This window comes from Oncorhynchus masou, chromosome 17 (genome assembly GCF_036934945.1).
Source record: "Oncorhynchus masou masou isolate Uvic2021 chromosome 17, UVic_Omas_1.1, whole genome shotgun sequence".
In the NCBI taxonomy this organism is placed as follows: domain Eukaryota; kingdom Metazoa; phylum Chordata; class Actinopteri; order Salmoniformes; family Salmonidae; genus Oncorhynchus; species Oncorhynchus masou.
In genome coordinates, this window is record NC_088228.1 from 41,617,483 (window position 1) to 41,636,896 (window position 19,414).

The following is a 19,414-nucleotide window of genomic DNA, read 5'->3' on the forward strand; positions in this document are numbered from 1 at the left end:
CTGTCCCAATAGAATCCTCTCTCTATATAGTGGTCACACCATGCTTTAGAAAGACAACACAATAAAGCAGGGACTAACCACTGTCCCAATAGAATCCTCTCTCTATATAGTGGTCACACCATGCTTTAGAAAGACAACACAATAAAGCAGGGACTAACCACTGTCCCAATAGAATCCTCTCTCTATATAGTGGTCACACCATGCTTTAGAAAGAAAACACAATAAAGCAGGGACTAACCACTGTCCCAATAGAATCCTCTCTCTATATAGTGGTCACACCATGCTTTAGAAAGAAAACACAATAAAGCAGCTGACCACAGTCCCACTAGAATCCTCTCTCTATATAGTGGCCACACCATGCTTTAGAAAGAAAACACAATAAAGCAGCTGACCACAGTCCCAATAGAATCCTCTCTCTATATAGTGGTCACACCATGCTTTAGAAAGGACAGGATCCCCACCAGAACAGGAACGTGTACATCCATATCTGCCAGAGAGCTGATGGTAGCCCTGTCCTCTGTCCTGTATGACCCAATAGACCCACCCCTGGTAAATACAGGCTAGGAGGTTCTCTCCGTGTTTAAAAATACCCAGATCTAAGTTCTTATATGAGGGGTTATTATGGCCACCGTGGGGTTGAGGATCTCTCTCCTTTTCTTCTTGTTTGCAGTTTTCTAAATTTGACCCCATAGAAAGTCTGTCTTATTATTCCATCAAGCTGTATCCACACTTTATCTGCAGTGCAAGCCTCACTTTCTCACAGTACTTCACACACCACAACACAGTACACATACACATGCAGTTCTGTAAATTCCCTTTGGCGTTGTTGAAGCATTCAGGAACAGATATCCAAACTGTAGAATCACTGATGTGGAAGTTTTGTTGGAGGAAGTAGCTAAGGACTGCCATCTAATGGGCATTGAATAAAAAAGTCCCATCAAAGTTAGAAGATGTATATACCAATACTGCCCACTGAGAGGCAATGATGTAGCATGTCAGTATGTGAGTACTGCGGAAAAGAACTGCAATCTGCACAATCATTCAGGTCGCACCACTATACTGCCCTACCAAGCAACAGAGCAGTAACTAATCATAGAGTGAAACTGAGAAAAATGACTTCAAAGTTGTTTTATTGTGCAGCCAGATCAACTGTAGGCAGATCATTGGAGATGTGGTTATCTGTTGTTTTCCTATGAGGTCATTATTTTTATTCATATTGACCCTGACCTCTGATATGACCTTCGACCCTAGAAGGCAGTTACTGCCTTCAGTGTCATATAGTTTGATACTTGTATCAGCAAAGAACAATAAATAATACAGAGGTCAACTGCAGACACTGCAGCCCAAAGCTCAGTGAAACCAAGGTGAACTGGAGACTGCAGCCCAAAGCTCAGTGAAACCAAGGTAAACCGTAGACACTGCAGTCCAAAGCTCAGTGAAACCAAGGTAAACTGTAGACACTGGAGCCCAAAGCTCAGTGAAACCAAGGTAAACCATAGACACTGCAGTCCAAAGCTCAGTGAAACCAAGTTAAACCGTAGACACTGCAGTCCAAAGTTCAGTGAAACCAAGGTAAACCGTAGACACTGCAGTCCAAAGCTCAGTGAAACCAAGTTAAACCGTAGACACTGCAGTCCAAAGCTCAGTGAAACCAAGGTAAACCGTAGACACTGCAGTCCAAGCTCAGTGAAACCAAGGTAAACCGTAGACACTGCAGTCCAAAGCTCAGTGAAACCAAGTTAAACCGTAGACACTGCAGCCCAAAGCTCAGTGAAACCAAGGTAAACCGTAGACACTGCAGTCCAAGCTCAGTGAAACCAAGGTAAACCGTAGACACTGCAGCCCAAAGCTCAGTGAAACCAAGGTAAACTGGAGACACTGCAGCCCAAAGCTCAGTGAAACCAAGGTAAACCGTAGACACTGCAGTCCAAAGCTCAGTGAAACCAAGGTAAACCGTAGACACTGCAGTCCAAAGCTCAGTGAAACCAAGTTAAACCGTAGACACTGCAGTCCAAAGCTCAGTGAAACCAAGGTAAACCGTAGACACTGCAGTCCAAGCTCAGTGAAACCAAGGTAAACCGTAGACACTGCAGTCCAAAGCTCAGTGAAACCAAGGTAAACTGGAGACACTGCAGCCCAAAGCTCAGTGAAACCAAGGTAAACCGTAGACACTGCAGCCCAAAGCTCAGTGAAACCAAGGTAAACTGGAGACACTGCAGCCCAAAGCTCAGTGAAACCAAGGTAAACCGGAGACACTGCAGCCCAAAGCTCAGTGAAACCAAGGTAAAAGGCACTAACTGACACGTGATGGCAGTTACTGCCTTTTTCTTTGGTTTCACTGTAACTTCTTGCATTTACTGAGTGGTGCAGTGGTCTAAGGCACCTCATCTCAGTGTCACTACAGACCCAGGTTCGATTCCAGGCCGTATCACAACCGGCCGTGATTAGGAGTCCCATAGGGCGGCACACAATTGACCCAGCGTTGGCCGGGGTAGGCCGTCATTGCAAGTAGGAATCTGTTATTAACTGACTTGCCTAGTTAAATAAAAAATTATATAATAATAACACAACACAATGATATTTGTCCACATGATAAAGCATGTATTTAATGTCAAAAACTCATTTTTGACCAAATGTACAGTTACTGCTCTTTTGCTTGGTAGGATAGTGCAGTGGTCCTGTGTGGCTCAGTTGGTAGAGCATGGTGCTTGCAAAGCCAAGGTTGTGGGTTTGATTCCCATGGGTGGACCAGTATACAAATGAGGGACTAGTACTCTGGAACAGAGCATCTACTAAAATGGACTATATGTATAGAACAGACCTTGAACTTAAAAGGCAGTGTGTCTTAACGAAAGAACCTCTTCCTGTCTGAAATCCCTACTGTTTTAACTGTCTTCACCCAAAACCTTCTCTGCCCTGAACCCAAACCACTGATTCAGGACCAGAACACCTCAAACCTCTCATGTTCTGCCTGCCACATCTCCGACCAGAATCGCCAGTCCTATTTCCAGGGTTTTGAAAAAGATATGTTATCGTGATGAGACTAACATGATAAGAAAACGTATGGCATATATTATTAGTATAGTAGGTTAAATAAAGATTACAGAATATAATTGCACAGCACTGAGATTCACCCTGCTTTGATTAATACAGTATACCACCCTATACGTCCTCTTTAGGTCATCACACGGTTATTGTAAGTAATTCAAGCTCCTAATCACATGGACTATACAACCAAAAGTAACCATGCTGGAAACAAGTTTCATTCAATGCAGCATAACTACGTCAAAGGTAATTGTTGTAGTAGAATTTTTGGGCATACTGAGCGTAGACCTAGTGGCATTCCAAGTGCAGAGGAAACACGTCAGGCGGGAATTTCACAAGATACTTGATACACTGTATCCAGCACTGTGTCCAGCACTGTGTCTGTGGAACTTCTGGGTGGACCGCGCAGGCGCTCTGGGGGCGCTCGCCTCTGAGGCCAGTGCGGCAGGAAAAGCGCAGGGGAGACGCCGCCGTGATCGAGGGAGAGGAAAAACTAAAAACAGTTATGAAGAACAATTCTGGACAAGGACAACCTTTTCCGTTTACTTATACCTTGTAATTCAACTGTTCCAGCGAATAGAATTCGGGCAAATGCGCGACCCGTTTCGTAGATAGACATAGCCACGGTATGCTTGGCAACCCTGAAGATAATGTCAGGGAATCAATGGATGAAAATCCCCAAAACAACTGCAGTTGCCTGGCTGGAATTCTCGTCTCGTACTGAGAGTATCAGACACTTGGAAATAAAAACGGTGAACGTATAAGGACCGCGGGAAGGAGCCACAACATATCTGGGTGTGGGGAATTATAACGGTGTCCAGTCGGTATTTGGCTAGATAACGCATTTAAAGTTTGAACGGAAAGAACAGTTTTGCTGCATCGAATTCCTTTGGACGGGATGTCATCTGCCGCCGGTAGAATTCCACGAGCTAACCGACCATCTCCCTCTCTGTAAAGGAGGCCGAGCGCTCCAGCGGTGAAGATGAGTGGTGCGGCAGAAACCAAGGGGTTGAGGCGGACCTTTATCGTGCCCTCGATCAAGGCTTTTGATCACTATGATTTCACAAGGGCCAAAATATACTGTAGTTTGACATGGCTTGTGGCCAAAGCCTTCGGCTCAGGTAGGTGGCGCCCTTTTTTTGTTTTCTGAATATTGGGGTGGAAATGTGTCAAATGTGATGCAACATTTGGACAAATTGTGTCATTGCGCGCATCTTCAGAGGGTTTATCATAATTAACCTCGGTATTTCCGATGGGCCACGAGAGCATGTCATATCTGTGTTAAGAATGTGTTATTTGGCCTCAATATAGCCTTGTTGAAACATCATCTTCACCGCGAGCGACAATTAAACATGCTAATTGGTCATTGTATTAGTCCCACCAGGGCTTTCTAATTGACGGTCTGTGTCCGAGGAGAAGTGCAGGGGATGGACAGACTAACTGTTGCACGTTTGTCCGATATCTCCGGTTTCTCTGTAATGAACACGGCAGAGGACGCTGTTGCTGTTGTTGATCATGTACTTATTCTCCCATCTGCATTGATGTCTGTGGCATTTGATTAGCCTAGTGGTTAGAGCGTTGGACTAGTAACCGCAAGGTTGCAAGATCAAATCCCCGACAACGTAAAAATCCGTCGTTCTGCCCCAGAACAAGGCAGTTAACCCACTGTTCCTAGACCATCGTTGAAAATAAGAATTTGTTCTTGCCTTGTTAAATAAAAATACCTCAGGCCTTATTGAATCATTCCATGTGACTTGACAATAACAGAGTTGTTACTTCACCGGGTGGTTGAAATTAGAATGTGAACAGAAAACATTCAGAGTAGCGTTTCTGGATGACAGGCAACACTTAGCCTATATTAAAATCTGCTACCAGTGTAGTTGGGGGAAGGCTTGGCCTTGGCCAGTAGGCAGCAGCAGCCCTACGAAGTCAGTAATTCCAGCCGGCTGGCTCTGGGCTTGGAGGTTGTCTGACTCCAGCTCTCTACGGAAATATTTTAATGAGGCAACACTCTTAACTACCATCTGCTCGGTCTGTGTATGGTAATAATGGACAGAGAGAGGGGGTTTTGCTGCAGCTAGCCTTGGGAGCCAAAGATTCTCACGTTCAATGGCCACACGACACTATGCTAAGCACATAGACGAGGTAGCTCCTCCTATAGTTTCCAGCATGTACGCTTTTCTCAAGTGTATAAAATGGTGGAAAGCCCTGTCCACTGCTCCCCTCCCCTCACTACTCTGTCATAGAGGACTGCAGGCTATTAGCATACCAGGACTGGGTTCTTTTCCTGTCCCTCCTGGTGACACACATCACTGCTCCCTTCCAGCACAACGAGAACGGTGGCCCAATTCATCAACCAAGTCTTAGTTTACACACACAGCCACGTTTGGTCTAGTTACTATGGTTCTGACAGTAGTTTGACCCACGTAATGCAGACAATTCCAAAAACAATCTCTCCCATTCAAAATTCATGCTGATCACTGATGTAGATCAACTGAAATATAGCCTAGACACAGGAAAGGACTATAAGCGTGACCATAAGAGCATGTACGGACACATACACACTCACTAAATGTTTTCCTCTATTATGACACATTTTGACCAAAGGCATCTGTGTTTTCTGCTTTCCTGTCTGGTACTGGATCCCTGACTAGGTCCCAATGCTCTCTCTCGCTCGCCCGCTATCTCTTTCTCATCTCACTCTCTCTTTGCAACAAGATCTCACGGTCTAACTTCCGTGTTCAACGTTTGTCGGGGGGGGGGTCTAAACCGCTTTGTGAGCAGCTGTTGTATTTGGTGCTCTCCTCAGACCCTACTCTTCTCTCCTGTCTCTGTAACATCTGTGGTGTGTTGACGTCGTGGAGACCCAGTCTAGAGTGGCAGCATTTGTCTCAGTTACATCACAATGCAGGGGCCTCCAGGCTGGAGACTGGGCCCAATGGAAGGACCAACAGAAGATGCTTCAGCTTTACATACTGGCTCTGAGCACTAACGTTAATTAGTCTAGTTACGTGTGAATTCATTAGCCACAATCAATGTGAGTGACAACATTTCTGGTATACTTTGGTCTGACTTAATTGATGTTCGTACTGCATTGGAAAAGAAGTAGTCCAACATGAATTGGCATAGTGAGCAACTGAACAAAAATGTTACCTCTGAAAGCCACTGCTAAAACATATCTAGTTATTTCTCAGCGAAGTAACCCAGTGTTTTGAATCAGACATTATCAACTGCCGATATAGGCTACACAGGTTTCTAAGAAAGTAATAACTGCATAGTAACAGACAAGTAATGTTGCTGACTGGTGTACATTCTTTAATGTTCCCTCCCTGTGCTGTGCTCCGATTGGATGACTCCTGTGGTCGGCACGGTAACGGTTGATATTCCAGGTCTCGTGTTTGGACTTCCTGCGACAGCTACTTCCTGTCTATTTCCTGTTTGATGGCAGATACAAAGGAGATGGGTTTTCCTTGGCGCGGCAGCGTTTGATGAACCTGTGGAAAACTAAAGCCCACTTACTCTGTGACAGTTGTATCTGCACTCCACACTGTTAAAAAGAAGGGTGCTTTGTTGATCTTATATAACATTTTTGAGGGCCATATGAACCAAGCCATAGAACCCCCCTGTTTGGTTCTTTATAGCACCATTTCTTCTAGCAGCACTTACATGGCAAGATTCTGTTAACATTGTACAACATAAGGTACCGTCCAGATAAAGATGTGTAGTAGACTGTGTTACTACTGTATTTGGCATTGGTGCTGTTTTAGGAGGCTATGTGAGGTCATAGAAGCTTTTGTCCACCCTCTCAGGGTTATGAGGGGGTGTTATAGTGGGGACAGTATGGGGACTGTATATTGGGGACAGACCGTTATTGTGACTAGCTGCTGAAGTGACTGGCTGTTAAGTGGTTGTTGGAATGGTAAACACCCGCCATTGTTGGAATGGTAAACACCCGCCATTGTTGGAATGGTAAACACCCGCCATTGTTGGAATGGTAAACACCCGCCATTGTTGGAATGGTAAACACCCGCCATTGTTGGAATGGTAAACACCCGCCATTGTTGGAATGGTAAACACCCGCCATTGTTTCGTCTTTCTGGGTAAGAACACACCTTTGAATTTAGCTTCTGAACCCTCCTTGGGAGAAATGTAATCTGCTGATGAAGAGTCCTCACTTATGTCTGAAATGATACACTATAACCCTAACCCCCTTTTGATCTAGTTTTACCTCCTGTAAAAATACATCGTACACGTCTGCCTTTCCTACAAGTAGGCCACAGTGTCCGCTGTACACCCCGGTTCCTTTTCGCCAGTCCACCATCCAGGCCGAGTAGCCCACGTCTTCGGAAGTGTCTGCCTGCCTAGCTCTCTGACTTCTCCATTCACTAGGCTACATGTCAATCCAGCTTCTCTTTCTTTTTAAAGTAGCCTACAAACTTTGTTTACTTTTCTCTTCAAAAAAAGAATCATAGGCATCGAAGCCTGGGTTGGCTTTAATAGCTTCCCGAGTGTAGGCTAATGGCACTCTCGCTTTACCAAGTCGTACAGTATGATCACGATACTTAGGTGTCCGGATGCATTGCTATTCTATATGTATCACGATTTATCACGATCGATACTTGGAGTCATAGAATCGATATAATATCGTAAAAAATGATATTGTGATACTCTACTGCAGAATACATTTTCAATCGGGCAAAAACAAATTAAGCCTATTGGACGGATTAAGGCCTAACCTTAGTCGGTCGCCCCGGCGTGTAATGTCAGAATACACTCACTGTTCCAAAGTGGGATTGTTATGCAAAAGGAGAGTTAACCTACTCTGCCTCAAACCAAGGCTGCCTGCTAATTATCTATAGGCTATGTTTCAACTTGTCCATTTCAAAGGATTTTTTAACACGTTTTATTTTCTAACAACAGTTTGAATTGAGGTGTGCTCTGCCTCCTCATTAATTCACAAAGAAGAAGCCCATTTCCCTGTTGTGGACAATTTATGTTTGAGGCTTTGCTGAGCCAAACAAACTTCTCTCTTCAAGGGGAGCCTAAGCACTTCCTCAGAGTTTCCCCAGATCGAGTATGCAGGCATTTGCGCATCCCCAGTCAGAAAATAACTTTTTGCCCCTGGCACATTTTCCAGCTGGCACCCGCATTGCCTTCATTGTTATTTTCCTTAGTAACAAAAGCTTTGGACATGTGTGTGTTCCTATCAGGGTAAGTGCCGTGTTACGTTATCATTATAGTTTCTGTATGTCGTGTTGTTGTTTCTACTGTAGCCCACAGTATGTATGTATAGTGCCGTGTTACACTATCATTATAGTTTCTGTATGTCGTGTTATCGTTTCTACTGTAGCACACAGTATGTATGTATAGTGCCTTATTACATTATCATTATAGTTTCTGTATGTCGTGTTATCGTTTCTACTGTAGCCCACAGTATGTATGTACAGTGCCGTGTTACACTATCATTATAGTTTCTGTATATCGTGTTATCGTTTCTACTGTAGCACACAGTATGTATGTACAGTGCCGTGTTACACTATCATTATAGTTTCTGTATGTGTAACGGTTCTCTTGTGGTGAAGGAGAGTCGGACCAAAATGCAGCGTGTAGATTGCGATCCATGTTTAATGAACAAAACGTAACACGAATCTAAATACAAACACTACAAAACAAAGAACGTAACGAAAACCGAAACAGCCTATACTAGTGTAAACTAACACAGATACAAGGACACTAAGGACAATCACCCACGAAACACACAAAGAATATGGCTGCCTAAATATGGTTCCCAATCAGAGACAACGATAATCACCTGACTCTGATTGAGAACCGCCTCAGGCAGCCATAGACTAGCGCTAGACATCCCACAAAACCCCAAGACAAAAACACACCACAATAACCCATGTCACACCCTGGCCTGACCGAATAAATGAAGAATAAACATAATATATTTCGACCAGGGCATGAAAGAACCCCCCCCCTAAGATGCGGACTCCTGGACGCACATCAAAACAATAGGGAGGGTCCGGGTGGGCGTCTGTCCATGGTGGCGGCTCCGGCTCCGGCGCGGGACGTGGAACCCACTCTATAAATGTCTTAGTCCCCCCTCCTCGCGTCCTAGGATAGTCCACCTTCTCCGCCGACCATGGCCTAGTAGTCCTCACCCAGAACCCCACTGGACTGAGGGTCAGCTCGGGACTGAGGGGCAGCTCGGGACAGAGGGGCAGCTCGGGACAGAGGGGCAGCTCGGGACAGAGGGGCAGCTCGGGACAGAGGGACAGCTCGGGACAGGGGCAGCTCAGCACTGAGGGGCAGCTCAGCACTGATGGGAAGCTCGGGACTGAGGGGAAGCCCAGCACTGAGAGGAAGCTCAGCACTGAGAGGAAGCTCAGCACTGAGAGGAAGCTCAGGCAGGTAGTTGGCTCCGGCAGATCCTGGCTGGCTGGCGGATCTGGAAGAGTCTGGTTGACTGGCGGATCTGGAAGAGTCTGGTTGACTGGCGGATCTGGAAGAGTCTGGTTGACTGGCAGATCTGGAAGAGTCTGGCTGACTGGCGGATCTGGAAGAGTCTGGCTGACTAGCGGATCTGGAAGAGTCTGGCTGATTGGCGGATCTGGAAGAGTCTGGCTGACTGGCGGTTCCGGCAGATCCTGGCTGACTGGCGGTTCCGGCAGATCCTGGCTGATTGGCGGTTCTGGGCAGACTGGCGGCACTGGGCAGACTGGCGGCATTGGGCAGACTGGCGGCGCTGGGCAGACTGGCAGCACTGGGCAGACTGGCGGCGCTGGGCAGACTGGCGGCACTGGGCAGACTGGCGGCACTGGGCAGACTGGCGGCACTGGGCAGACTGGCGGCGCTGGGCAGACTGGCGGCACTGGCGGTGCTGTGCAGACTGGCGGCTCCTTGCAGACTGGCAGCTCTGGCTGCTTCATGCAGACTGGCCGCTCTGGCTGCTCCATACAGACTGGCATCTCTGGCTGCTTCATGCAGACTGACAGCTCTGGCTGCTCCATGCAGGCTGGCAGCTCTGGCTGCTCCATGCAGGCTGGCAGCTCTGGCTGCGCTGAACAGGCCGGAGACTCCAGCAGCGCAGGAGTGGAGGAAGGCTCTGGCTGCGCTGAACAGGCCGGAGACTCCAGCAGCGCAGGAGTGGAGGAAGGCTCTGGCTGCGCTGAACAGGCGAGGCGCACAGTAGGTCTGATGTGTGGTGCTGGCACTGGTGGTACTGGGCCGAGGACACGCACAGGAAGCCTGGTGCGGGGAGCTGCCACTGGAGGGCTGGGGTGTGGGGGTGGTACTGGGTAGACCGGACCGTGCAGGCGCACTGGAGCTCTTGAGCACCGAGCCTGCCCAACCTTACCTGGCTCGATGCCCATTCTAGCCCGGCCAATACGAGGAGCTGGAATATACCGCACCGGGCTATGCACCCGCACTGGGGACATCGTGCGCACCACTGCATAACACGGTGCCTGCCTGGTCTCTCTAGCCCCCCGGTAAGCACAGGGAGTTTGCACAGGTCTCCTACCTGGCGTAGCCCTACTCCCTGTGAGCCCCCCCAAGACATTTTTGGGGCTGACTCTCGGGCTTCCTTGTCAACCGTGTTCCCTCATATCGCCGGCTCCTCTCTCCGGCTGCCTCTGCTCTCCTAAGTGCCTCCACCTGTTCCCATGGGAGGCGATCTCTTCCAGCCAGTATCTCCTCCCAAGTGTAACAACCTTTGCCATCCAAAACGTCTTCCCATGTCCATTCCTCCTTTCGCTGCACCTGCCTGTTAACACGCTGCTTGGTCCGTTTGTGGTGGGTGATTCTGTAATGGTTTTCATGCGGCGAAGGAGAGTCGGACCAAAATGCAGCGTGTAGATTGCGATCCATGTTTAATGAACAAACGTAAACACGAATCAATACGAATACTACAAAAACAAAAGAACGTAACGAAAACCGAAACAGCCTATACTAGTGTAAACTAACACAGATACAAGGACACTAAGGACAATCACCCACGAAACACACAAAGAATATGGCTGCCTAAATATGGTTCCCAATCAGAGACAACGATAATCACCTGACTCTGATTGAGAACCGCCTCAGGCAGCCATAGACTAACGCTAGACATCCCACAAAACCCCAAGACAAAAACACACCACAATAACCCATGTCACACCCTGGCCTGACCGAATAAATGAAGAATAAACATAATATATTTCGACCAGGGCGTGACAGTATGAAGCACACAGTATGTATGTACAGTGCCTTATTACGTATCATTATAGTTTCTGTATGTCGTGTTATCGTTTCTACTGTAGCACACAGTATGTATGTACAGTGCCTTATTACGTTATCATTATAGATTCAGTATGTCGTGTTATCGTTTCTACTGTAGCACACAGTATGTATGTACAGTGCCTTATTACGTTATCATTATAGTTTCAGTATGTCGTGTTGTCGTTTCTACTGTAGCACACAGTATGTATGTACAGTCCCTTATTACGTTATCATTATAGTTTCAGTATGTTGTGTTATCGTTTCTACTGTAGCCCACAGTATGTATGTACAGTGCCTTATTACGTTATCATTATAGTTTCTGTATTCTAATTGATTATTTATTTTTATCCTCATCAATCTACTACACACACTACACCAGAATGACAAAGCAAAAAAAAAGGTTTTTAGTTTTTAAAAACAAATGTATAAAAACTAATGAATAATAACACATTTACATCAGTATTCAGACCCTTTACTCAGTACTATGTTGAAGCACCTTTGGCAGCGATTACAGCCTTAAGTATTCTGGGTATGACGCTACAAGTTTGGCAGAGTTTCTTCCATTCTTCTCTGCAAATCCTCTCAAGCTCTGTCAGGTTGGATGAGGAGTGTCACTGCACAGCTATTTTCAGGTCTCTCCAGAGATGTTAGATCGGGTTCAAGTCCGGGCTCTGTCTGGGCCACTCGGGGACATTCAGAGACTTGTCCCAAAGCCATTCCTGTATCATCTTGGCTGTGTGCTTAGGGTCATTGTCCTGTTGGAAGGTGAACCTTCGCCCCAGTCTGAAGTCCTGAGTGCTCTGGAGCAGGTTTTCATCTAAGATCTCTCTGTACTATTCTCCGTTTATCTTTCCCTCCATCCTGACTAGTCTCCCAGTCCCTGCCGTTGAAAAACATCTCTACAGCCTGATGCTGCCACCGCCATGCTTCACTGTAGGGGTGGTGCCAGGTTTCCTCCAGATGTGATGCTTGGCATTCAGGCCAAAGATTTCAATCTTGGTTTCATCAGACCAGAGAATCTTGTTTCTCATGGTCAGAGTAATTTAGGTGCCTTTTGGCAAACTCCAAGCAGGCTGTCATGTGCGTTTTACTGAAGAGTGGCTTCCGTCTGGCCACTCTACCATAAAGGCCTGATTGGTGGTGCTGTAGAGATAGTTGTCCTTCTGGAAGGTTCTCCCATCTCCACAGAGGAACTCTGGAGGTCTGTCAGAGTGACCATCAGGTTCTTGGTTGCCTCCCTGACCAAGGCTCTTCTCCCCATATTGCATAGTTTGGCTGGGCGTCCAGTTCTAGGAAGAGTCTCGGTGGTTCCAGACTTCTTCCATTTCAGAATGATAGAGTCCACTGTGTTCTTAGAGACCTTCAATGCAGCAGAAAGGTTTTGGTACTCTTCCCCAGATCTGTGCCTCGACACAATCCCGTCTCGGAGCTCTACGGACAATTCCTTCGACCTTGGTTTTTGCTCTGACCCTGCACTGTCAACTGTGGGACTTATATAGACAGGTGTGTGCCTTTCCAAATCATGTCCAATCAATTGAATTTACCACAGGTGGACTTCAATCAAGTTGTAGACACATCTCAAGGATGATCAGTGGAAACAGGATGCACCTGAGCTCAATTTTGAGTCTCATAGCAAAGGGTCTGAATACTTATGTAAATAAGGCATCTCAGATTTTTTTTAAATATCACAAAAATGTCTGAACTTGTTTTCGCTTAGTCATTATGGGATATTGTGTGCAGATTGACGAGGATAAAAAATGATTTAATCTATTTTAGAATAAGGCTGGAATGTAACAAAATGTGGAAAAAGTCAAGGGGTCTGAATACTTTCTCTGAATGCACTGTATGGAGCATCATGTATTTACTGTTTTATTCACATGTTTTCAATTGTAATGATGTGTGTAAAATATATTTTGTAAGGTTATACTGATTATGATGAGCTAATGCTAAGCTAATTGCCAACTATGTGTGGCGCCATGTTTGATGACATCATACAATGCATTCTGGTTGTCACGTAAACGTCTGTCAGACCAAAGATGTTAAAACAAACAAAGTGAAGGGATGGTTCAATCGACTGACTTAGATTGTAACTATCATTACTCGGTGTTAGGGGTTTTATTTAGCCTATAAACTTCCGCTGTGTTTGCCCCCCATCACAGTAATATTTCCTGCATCATAACCCCCACGATACCTTCCCCCATTTCTGCCCCCCATGGACTTGAAATCCCCCACAAATTAAATTACCCACCCCCCCTCTCCAAGCCCACCTAAAATAGTTTCATCCAAATCTGGCAACCCTGTTTAGCTTTCGCGCTAACGGTTAGGCTAGGCAGTAGGCTTGTATTTGGTTGGATGATCTGCGAGGTGATAGCATTTTATTTGCTTTGTGATTTGTGAAAAACTGTAAATTACTAGTTAAGTTAAGCGATCCGGTTATTGTATATACTGTAACAAGTACATAGAAGATTTGTAAAATGCTGAAAAGTGGCCAAACTAAATTCCTATTTTTGGGCACAGCCATCTTTTACTTTGTTTATTTGTGTTTTATAGTGAATGGAATTCTGGGATTAGGGAGTTATCGCTTGTCAAACATAAACAAACATGGCTGCCATCATAAAGAATGGAGCTGTTGTTAGCTTAGCTGACACGCGTCTCTTTTATGAACAATAAAAGGTGAAATTGAGAAATAAAGTTGTAAAGACCTTTTATTTCCCATCAATACAAACAATTGTTTAGGTGCTTTTCAGACAACAATGCTGTTTAGACACGTTTGTTACATCAAATGTTCTGTTACTACTGTTTCAATCACATATTTGCGATGGTACGCTGTAGGGACCACTCAGAAATGATCAGAAATATGTAATCATACACGTTTAAGATGCCTGCCCTATCTCCTGTTTCCCCCTGTTTGTGCCTGTGATTCACAGCCTTGGCGAGGGGAAATGACCTCACGCACACCAGGTATGCACACACTCAAACACACCACAAACGCCCTCATTACCCCATACGCACCCTTTCAACTAGGGATGGTGGGAAGTCGATACAGTTACAGACAATATTATATCGATTAGTCAAAAAATTATAATAACATATATATTATTTTTTTTCTCGCTAGGTAGCGTTAGCTAGCGCTAGTTGGCTGTACCTGTGTCAAAATGCTGGTATTTTTCATCCTATAGCTCATGCTTCATCATCTTTTTAAAGTGGAACTGACAGAGTTTTAACTACTTTGCAGTTATGAAAGAAACAGATAGTCATAATATCAGCAAAACATATCAAGTTCCCAGTTTATGCAACAAAACCAACATTATAAGAGGTTTTAAAAATATATGTTCTATTTGACTCTACATTCCATGGTGTACAATAGGCATAGTTGCCAGAGTAGATGGATGCGGTTCAATGCATGACTGATATCATTCACCAATACATTTCTTGGTAGTCCAAAAAGCATTGCTATGAGGTTGTAAATCCCAGCTGGCCTGGTACATTGTTGCTGCCTCCATTCAGGATGCACTGGCAGTCCAACACATATTGCTATGAGGTTGTAAATCACAGCTGGCCTGGTACATATTGCTATGAGGTTGTAAATCCCAGCTGGCCTGGTACATTGTTGCTGCCTCCATTCAGGATGCACTGGCAGTCCAACACACATTGCTATGAGGTTGTAAATCACAGCTGGCCTGGTACATTGTTGCTGCCTCCATTCAGGATGCACTGGCAGTCCAACACATATTGCTATCAGGTTGTAAATCCCAGCTGGCCTGGTACATTGTTGCTGCCTCCATTCAGGATGCACTGGCAGTCCAACACATATTGCTATCAGGTTGTAAATCCCAGCTGGCCTGGTACATTGTTGCTGCCTCCATTCAGGATGCACTGGCAGTCCAACACATATTGCTATCAGGTTGTAAATCACAGCTGGCCTGGTACATTGTTGCTGCCTCCATTCAGGATGCACTGGCAGTCCAACACATATTGCTATCAGGTTGTAAATCACAGCTGGCCTGGTACATTGTTTGCTGCCTCCATTCAGGATGCACTGGCAGTCCAACACATATTGCTATCAGGTTGTAAATCCCAGCTGGCCTGGTACATTGTTGCTGCCTCCATTCAGGATGCACTGGCAGTCCAACACATATTGCTATCAGGTTGTAAATCACAGCTGGCCTGGTACATTGTTGCTGCCTCCATTCAGGATGCACTGGCAGTCCAACACATATTGCTATCAGGTTGTAAATCCCAGCTGGCCTGGTACGTTGTTGCTGCCTCCATTCAGGATGCACTGGCAGTCCAACACATATTGCTATCAGGTTGTAAATCACAGCTGGCCTGGTACATTGTTGCTGCCTCCATTCAGGATGCACTGGCAGTCCAACACATATTGCTATCAGGTTGTAAATCCCAGCTGGCCTGGTACGTTGTTGCTGCCTCCATTCAGGATGCACTGGCAGTCCAAGACATATTGCTATGAGGTTGTAAATCACAGCTGGCCTGGTACATTGTTGCTGCCTCCATTCAGGATGCACTGGCAGTCCAACACATATTGCTATCAGGTTGTAAATCCCAGCTGGCCTGGTACATTGTTTGCTGCCTCCATTCAGGATGCACTGGCAGTCCAACACATATTGCTATCAGGTTGTAAATCCCAGCTGGCCTGGTACATTGTTGCTGCCTCCATTCAGGATGCTCTGGCAGTCCAACACATATTGCTATGAGGTTGTAAATCACAGCTGGCCTGGTACATATTGCTATGAGGTTGTAAATCCCAGCTGGCCTGGTACATTGTTGCTGCCTCCATTCAGGATGCACTGGCAGTCCAACACATATTGCTATCAGGTTGTAAATCCCAGCTGGCCTGGTACATTGTTTGCTGCCTCCATTCAGGATGCACTGGCAGTCCAACACATATTGCTATCAGGTTGTAAATCACAGCTGGCCTGGTACATTGTTGCTGCCTCCATTCAGGATGCACTGGCAGTCCAACACACATTGCTATGAGGTTGTAAATCCCAGCTGGCCTGGTACATTGTTTGCTGCCTCCATTCAGGATGCACTGGCAGTCCAACACACATTGCTATCAGGTTGTAAATCACAGCTGGCCTGGTACATTGTTGCTGCCTCCATTCAGGATGCACTGGCAGTCCAACACATATTGCTATCAGGTTGTAAATCACAGCTGGCCTGGTACATTGTTTGCTGCCTCCATTCAGGATGCACTGGCAGTCCAACACATATTGCTATCAGGTTGTAAATCACAGCTGGCCTGGTACATTGTTGCTGCCTCCATTCAGGATGCACTGGCAGTCCAACACATATTGCTATCAGGTTGTAAATCACAGCTGGCCTGGTACATTGTTGCTGCCTCCATTCAGGATGCACTGGTAGTCCAACACATATTGCTATCAGGTTGTAAATCACAGCTGGCCTGGTACATTGTTTGCTGCCTCCATTCAGGATGCACTGGCAGTCCAACACATATTGCTATCAGGTTGTAAATCACAGCTGGCCTGGTACATTGTTGCTGCCTCCATTCAGGATGCACTGGCAGTCCAACACACATTGCTATCAGGTTGTAAATCACAGCTGGCCTGGTACATTGTTGCTGCCTCCATTCAGGATGCACTGGTAGTCCAAGACATATTGCTATGAGGTTGTAAATCCCAGCTGGCCTGGTACATTGTTTGCTGCCTCCATTCAGGATGCACTGGCAGTCCAACACACATTGCTATCAGGTTGTAAATCACAGCTGGCCTGGTACATTGTTGCTGCCTCCATTCAGGATGCACTGGCAGTCCAACACATATTGCTATCAGGTTGTAAATCCCAGCTGGCCTGGTACATTGTTGCTGCCTCCATTCAGGATGCACTGGCAGTCCAACACATATTGCTATCAGGTTGTAAATCACAGCTGGCCTGGCACATTGTTTGCTGCCTCCATTCAGGATGCACTGGCAGTCCAACACATATTGCTATCAGGTTGTAAATCACAGCTGGCCTGGCACATTGTTTGCTGCCTCCATTCAGGATGCACTGGCAGTCCAACACATATTGCTATCAGGTTGTAAATCCCAGCTGGCCTGGTACATTGTTGCTGCCTCCATTCAGGATGCACTGGCAGTCCAACACATATTGCTATCAGGTTGTAAATCACAGCTGGCCTGGTACATTGTTTGCTGCCTCCATTCAGGATGCACTGGCAGTCCAACACATATTGCTATCAGGTTGTAAATCACAGCTGGCCTGGTACATTGTTGCTGCCTCCATTCAGGATGCACTGGCAGTCCAACACATATTGCTATCAGGTTGTAAATCACAGCTGGCCTGGTACATTGTTTGCTGCCTCCATTCAGGATGCACTGGCAGTCCAACACATATTGCTATCAGGTTGTAAATCACAGCTGGCCTGGTACATTGTTGCTGCCTCCATTCAGGATGCACTGGCAGTCCAACACACATTGCTATGAGGTTGTAAATCACAGCTGGCCTGGTACATTGTTGCTGCCTCCATTCAGGATGCACTGGCAGTCCAACACATATTGCTATCAGGTTGTAAATCACAGCTGGCCTGGTACATTGTTGCTGCCTCCATTCAGGATGCACTGGCAGTCCAACACATATTGCTATCAGGTTGTAAATCACAGCTGGCCTGGTACATTGTTGCTGCCTCCATTCAGGATGCACTGGCAGTCCAACACATATTGCTATCAGGTTGTAAATCACAGCTGGCCTGGCACATAGTTTCTGCCTCCATTCAGGATGCACTGGCAGTCCAACACATATTGCTATCAGGTTGTAAATCACAGCTGGCCTGGTACATTGTTGCTGCCTCCATTCAGGATGCACTGGCAGTCCAACACATATTGCTATCAGGTTGTAAATCCCAGCTGGCCTGGTACATTGTTGCTGCCTCCATTCAGGATGCACTGGCAGTCCAACACATATTGCTATCAGGTTGTAAATCACAGCTGGCCTGGCACATTGTTTGCTGCCTCCATTCAGGATGCACTGGCAGTCCAACACATATTGCTATCAGGTTGTAAATCACAGCTGGCCTGGTACATTGTTGCTGCCTCCATTCAGGATGCACTGGCAGTCCAACACATATTGCTATCAGGTTGTAAATCACAGCTGGCCTGGTACATTGTTGCTGCCTCCATTCAGGATGCACTGGCAGTCCAACACATATTGCTATCAGGTTGTAAATCACAGCTGGCCTGGTACATTGTTGCTGCCTCCATTCAGGATGCACTGGCAGTCCAACACATATTGCTATCAGGTTGTAAATCACAGCTGGCCTGGCACATTGTTTCTGCCTCCATTCAGGATGCACTGGCAGTCCAACACATATTGCTATCAGGTTGTAAATCACAGCTGGCCTGGTACATTGTTGCTGCCTCCATTCAGGATGCACTGGCAGTCCAACACATATTGCTATCAGGTTGTAAATCCCAGCTGGCCTGGTACATTGTTGCTGCCTCCATTCAGGATGCACTGGCAGTCCAACACATATTGCTATCAGGTTGTAAATCCCAGCTGGCCTGGTACATTGTTGCTGCCTCCATTCAGGATGCACTGGCAGTCCAACACATATTGCTATCAGGTTGTAAATCCCAGCTGGCCTGGTACATTGTTGCTGCCTCCATTCAGGATGCACTGGCAGTCCAACACATATTGCTATCAGGTTGTAAATCACAGCTGGCCTGGCACATTGTTTGCTGCCTCCATTCAGGATGCACTGGCAGTCCAACACATATTGCTATCAGGTTGTAAATCCCAGCTGGCCTGGTACATTGTTGCTGCCTCCATTCAGGATGCACTGGCAGTCCAACACATATTGCTATCAGGTTGTAAATCCCAGCTGGCCTGGTACATTGTTGCTGCCTCCATTCAGGATGCACTGGCAGTCCAACACATATTGCTATCAGGTTGTAAATCACAGCTGGCCTGGTACATTGTTTGCTGCCTCCATTCAGGATGCACTGGCAGTCCAACACATATTGCTATCAGGTTGTAAATCACAGCTGGCCTGGTACATTGTTTGCTGCCTCCATTCAGGATGCACTGGCAGTCCAACACATATTGCTATCAGGTTGTAAATCACAGCTGG

The 19,414-nt window shown here is 46.3% G+C and overlaps 1 protein-coding gene across 3 annotated transcripts in view; it reads left to right on the forward strand.

Annotated features, from left to right (window-relative positions):
* The first annotated feature begins 3,456 nt into the window (after positions 1–3,456).
* camsap2b (calmodulin regulated spectrin-associated protein family, member 2b) overlaps positions 3,457–19,414 on the forward strand; it is a 146,881-nt gene continuing 130,923 nt past the window's right edge. For all 3 annotated transcript variants that reach the window (XM_064993404.1, XM_064993406.1, XM_064993405.1), the window contains exon 1: positions 3,457–4,166. In XM_064993404.1, coding sequence (XP_064849476.1) covers positions 4,028–4,166 — 139 coding nt within the window. In that variant the 5' untranslated portion in view covers positions 3,457–4,027. The remainder of the gene's footprint in view (positions 4,167–19,414) is intronic.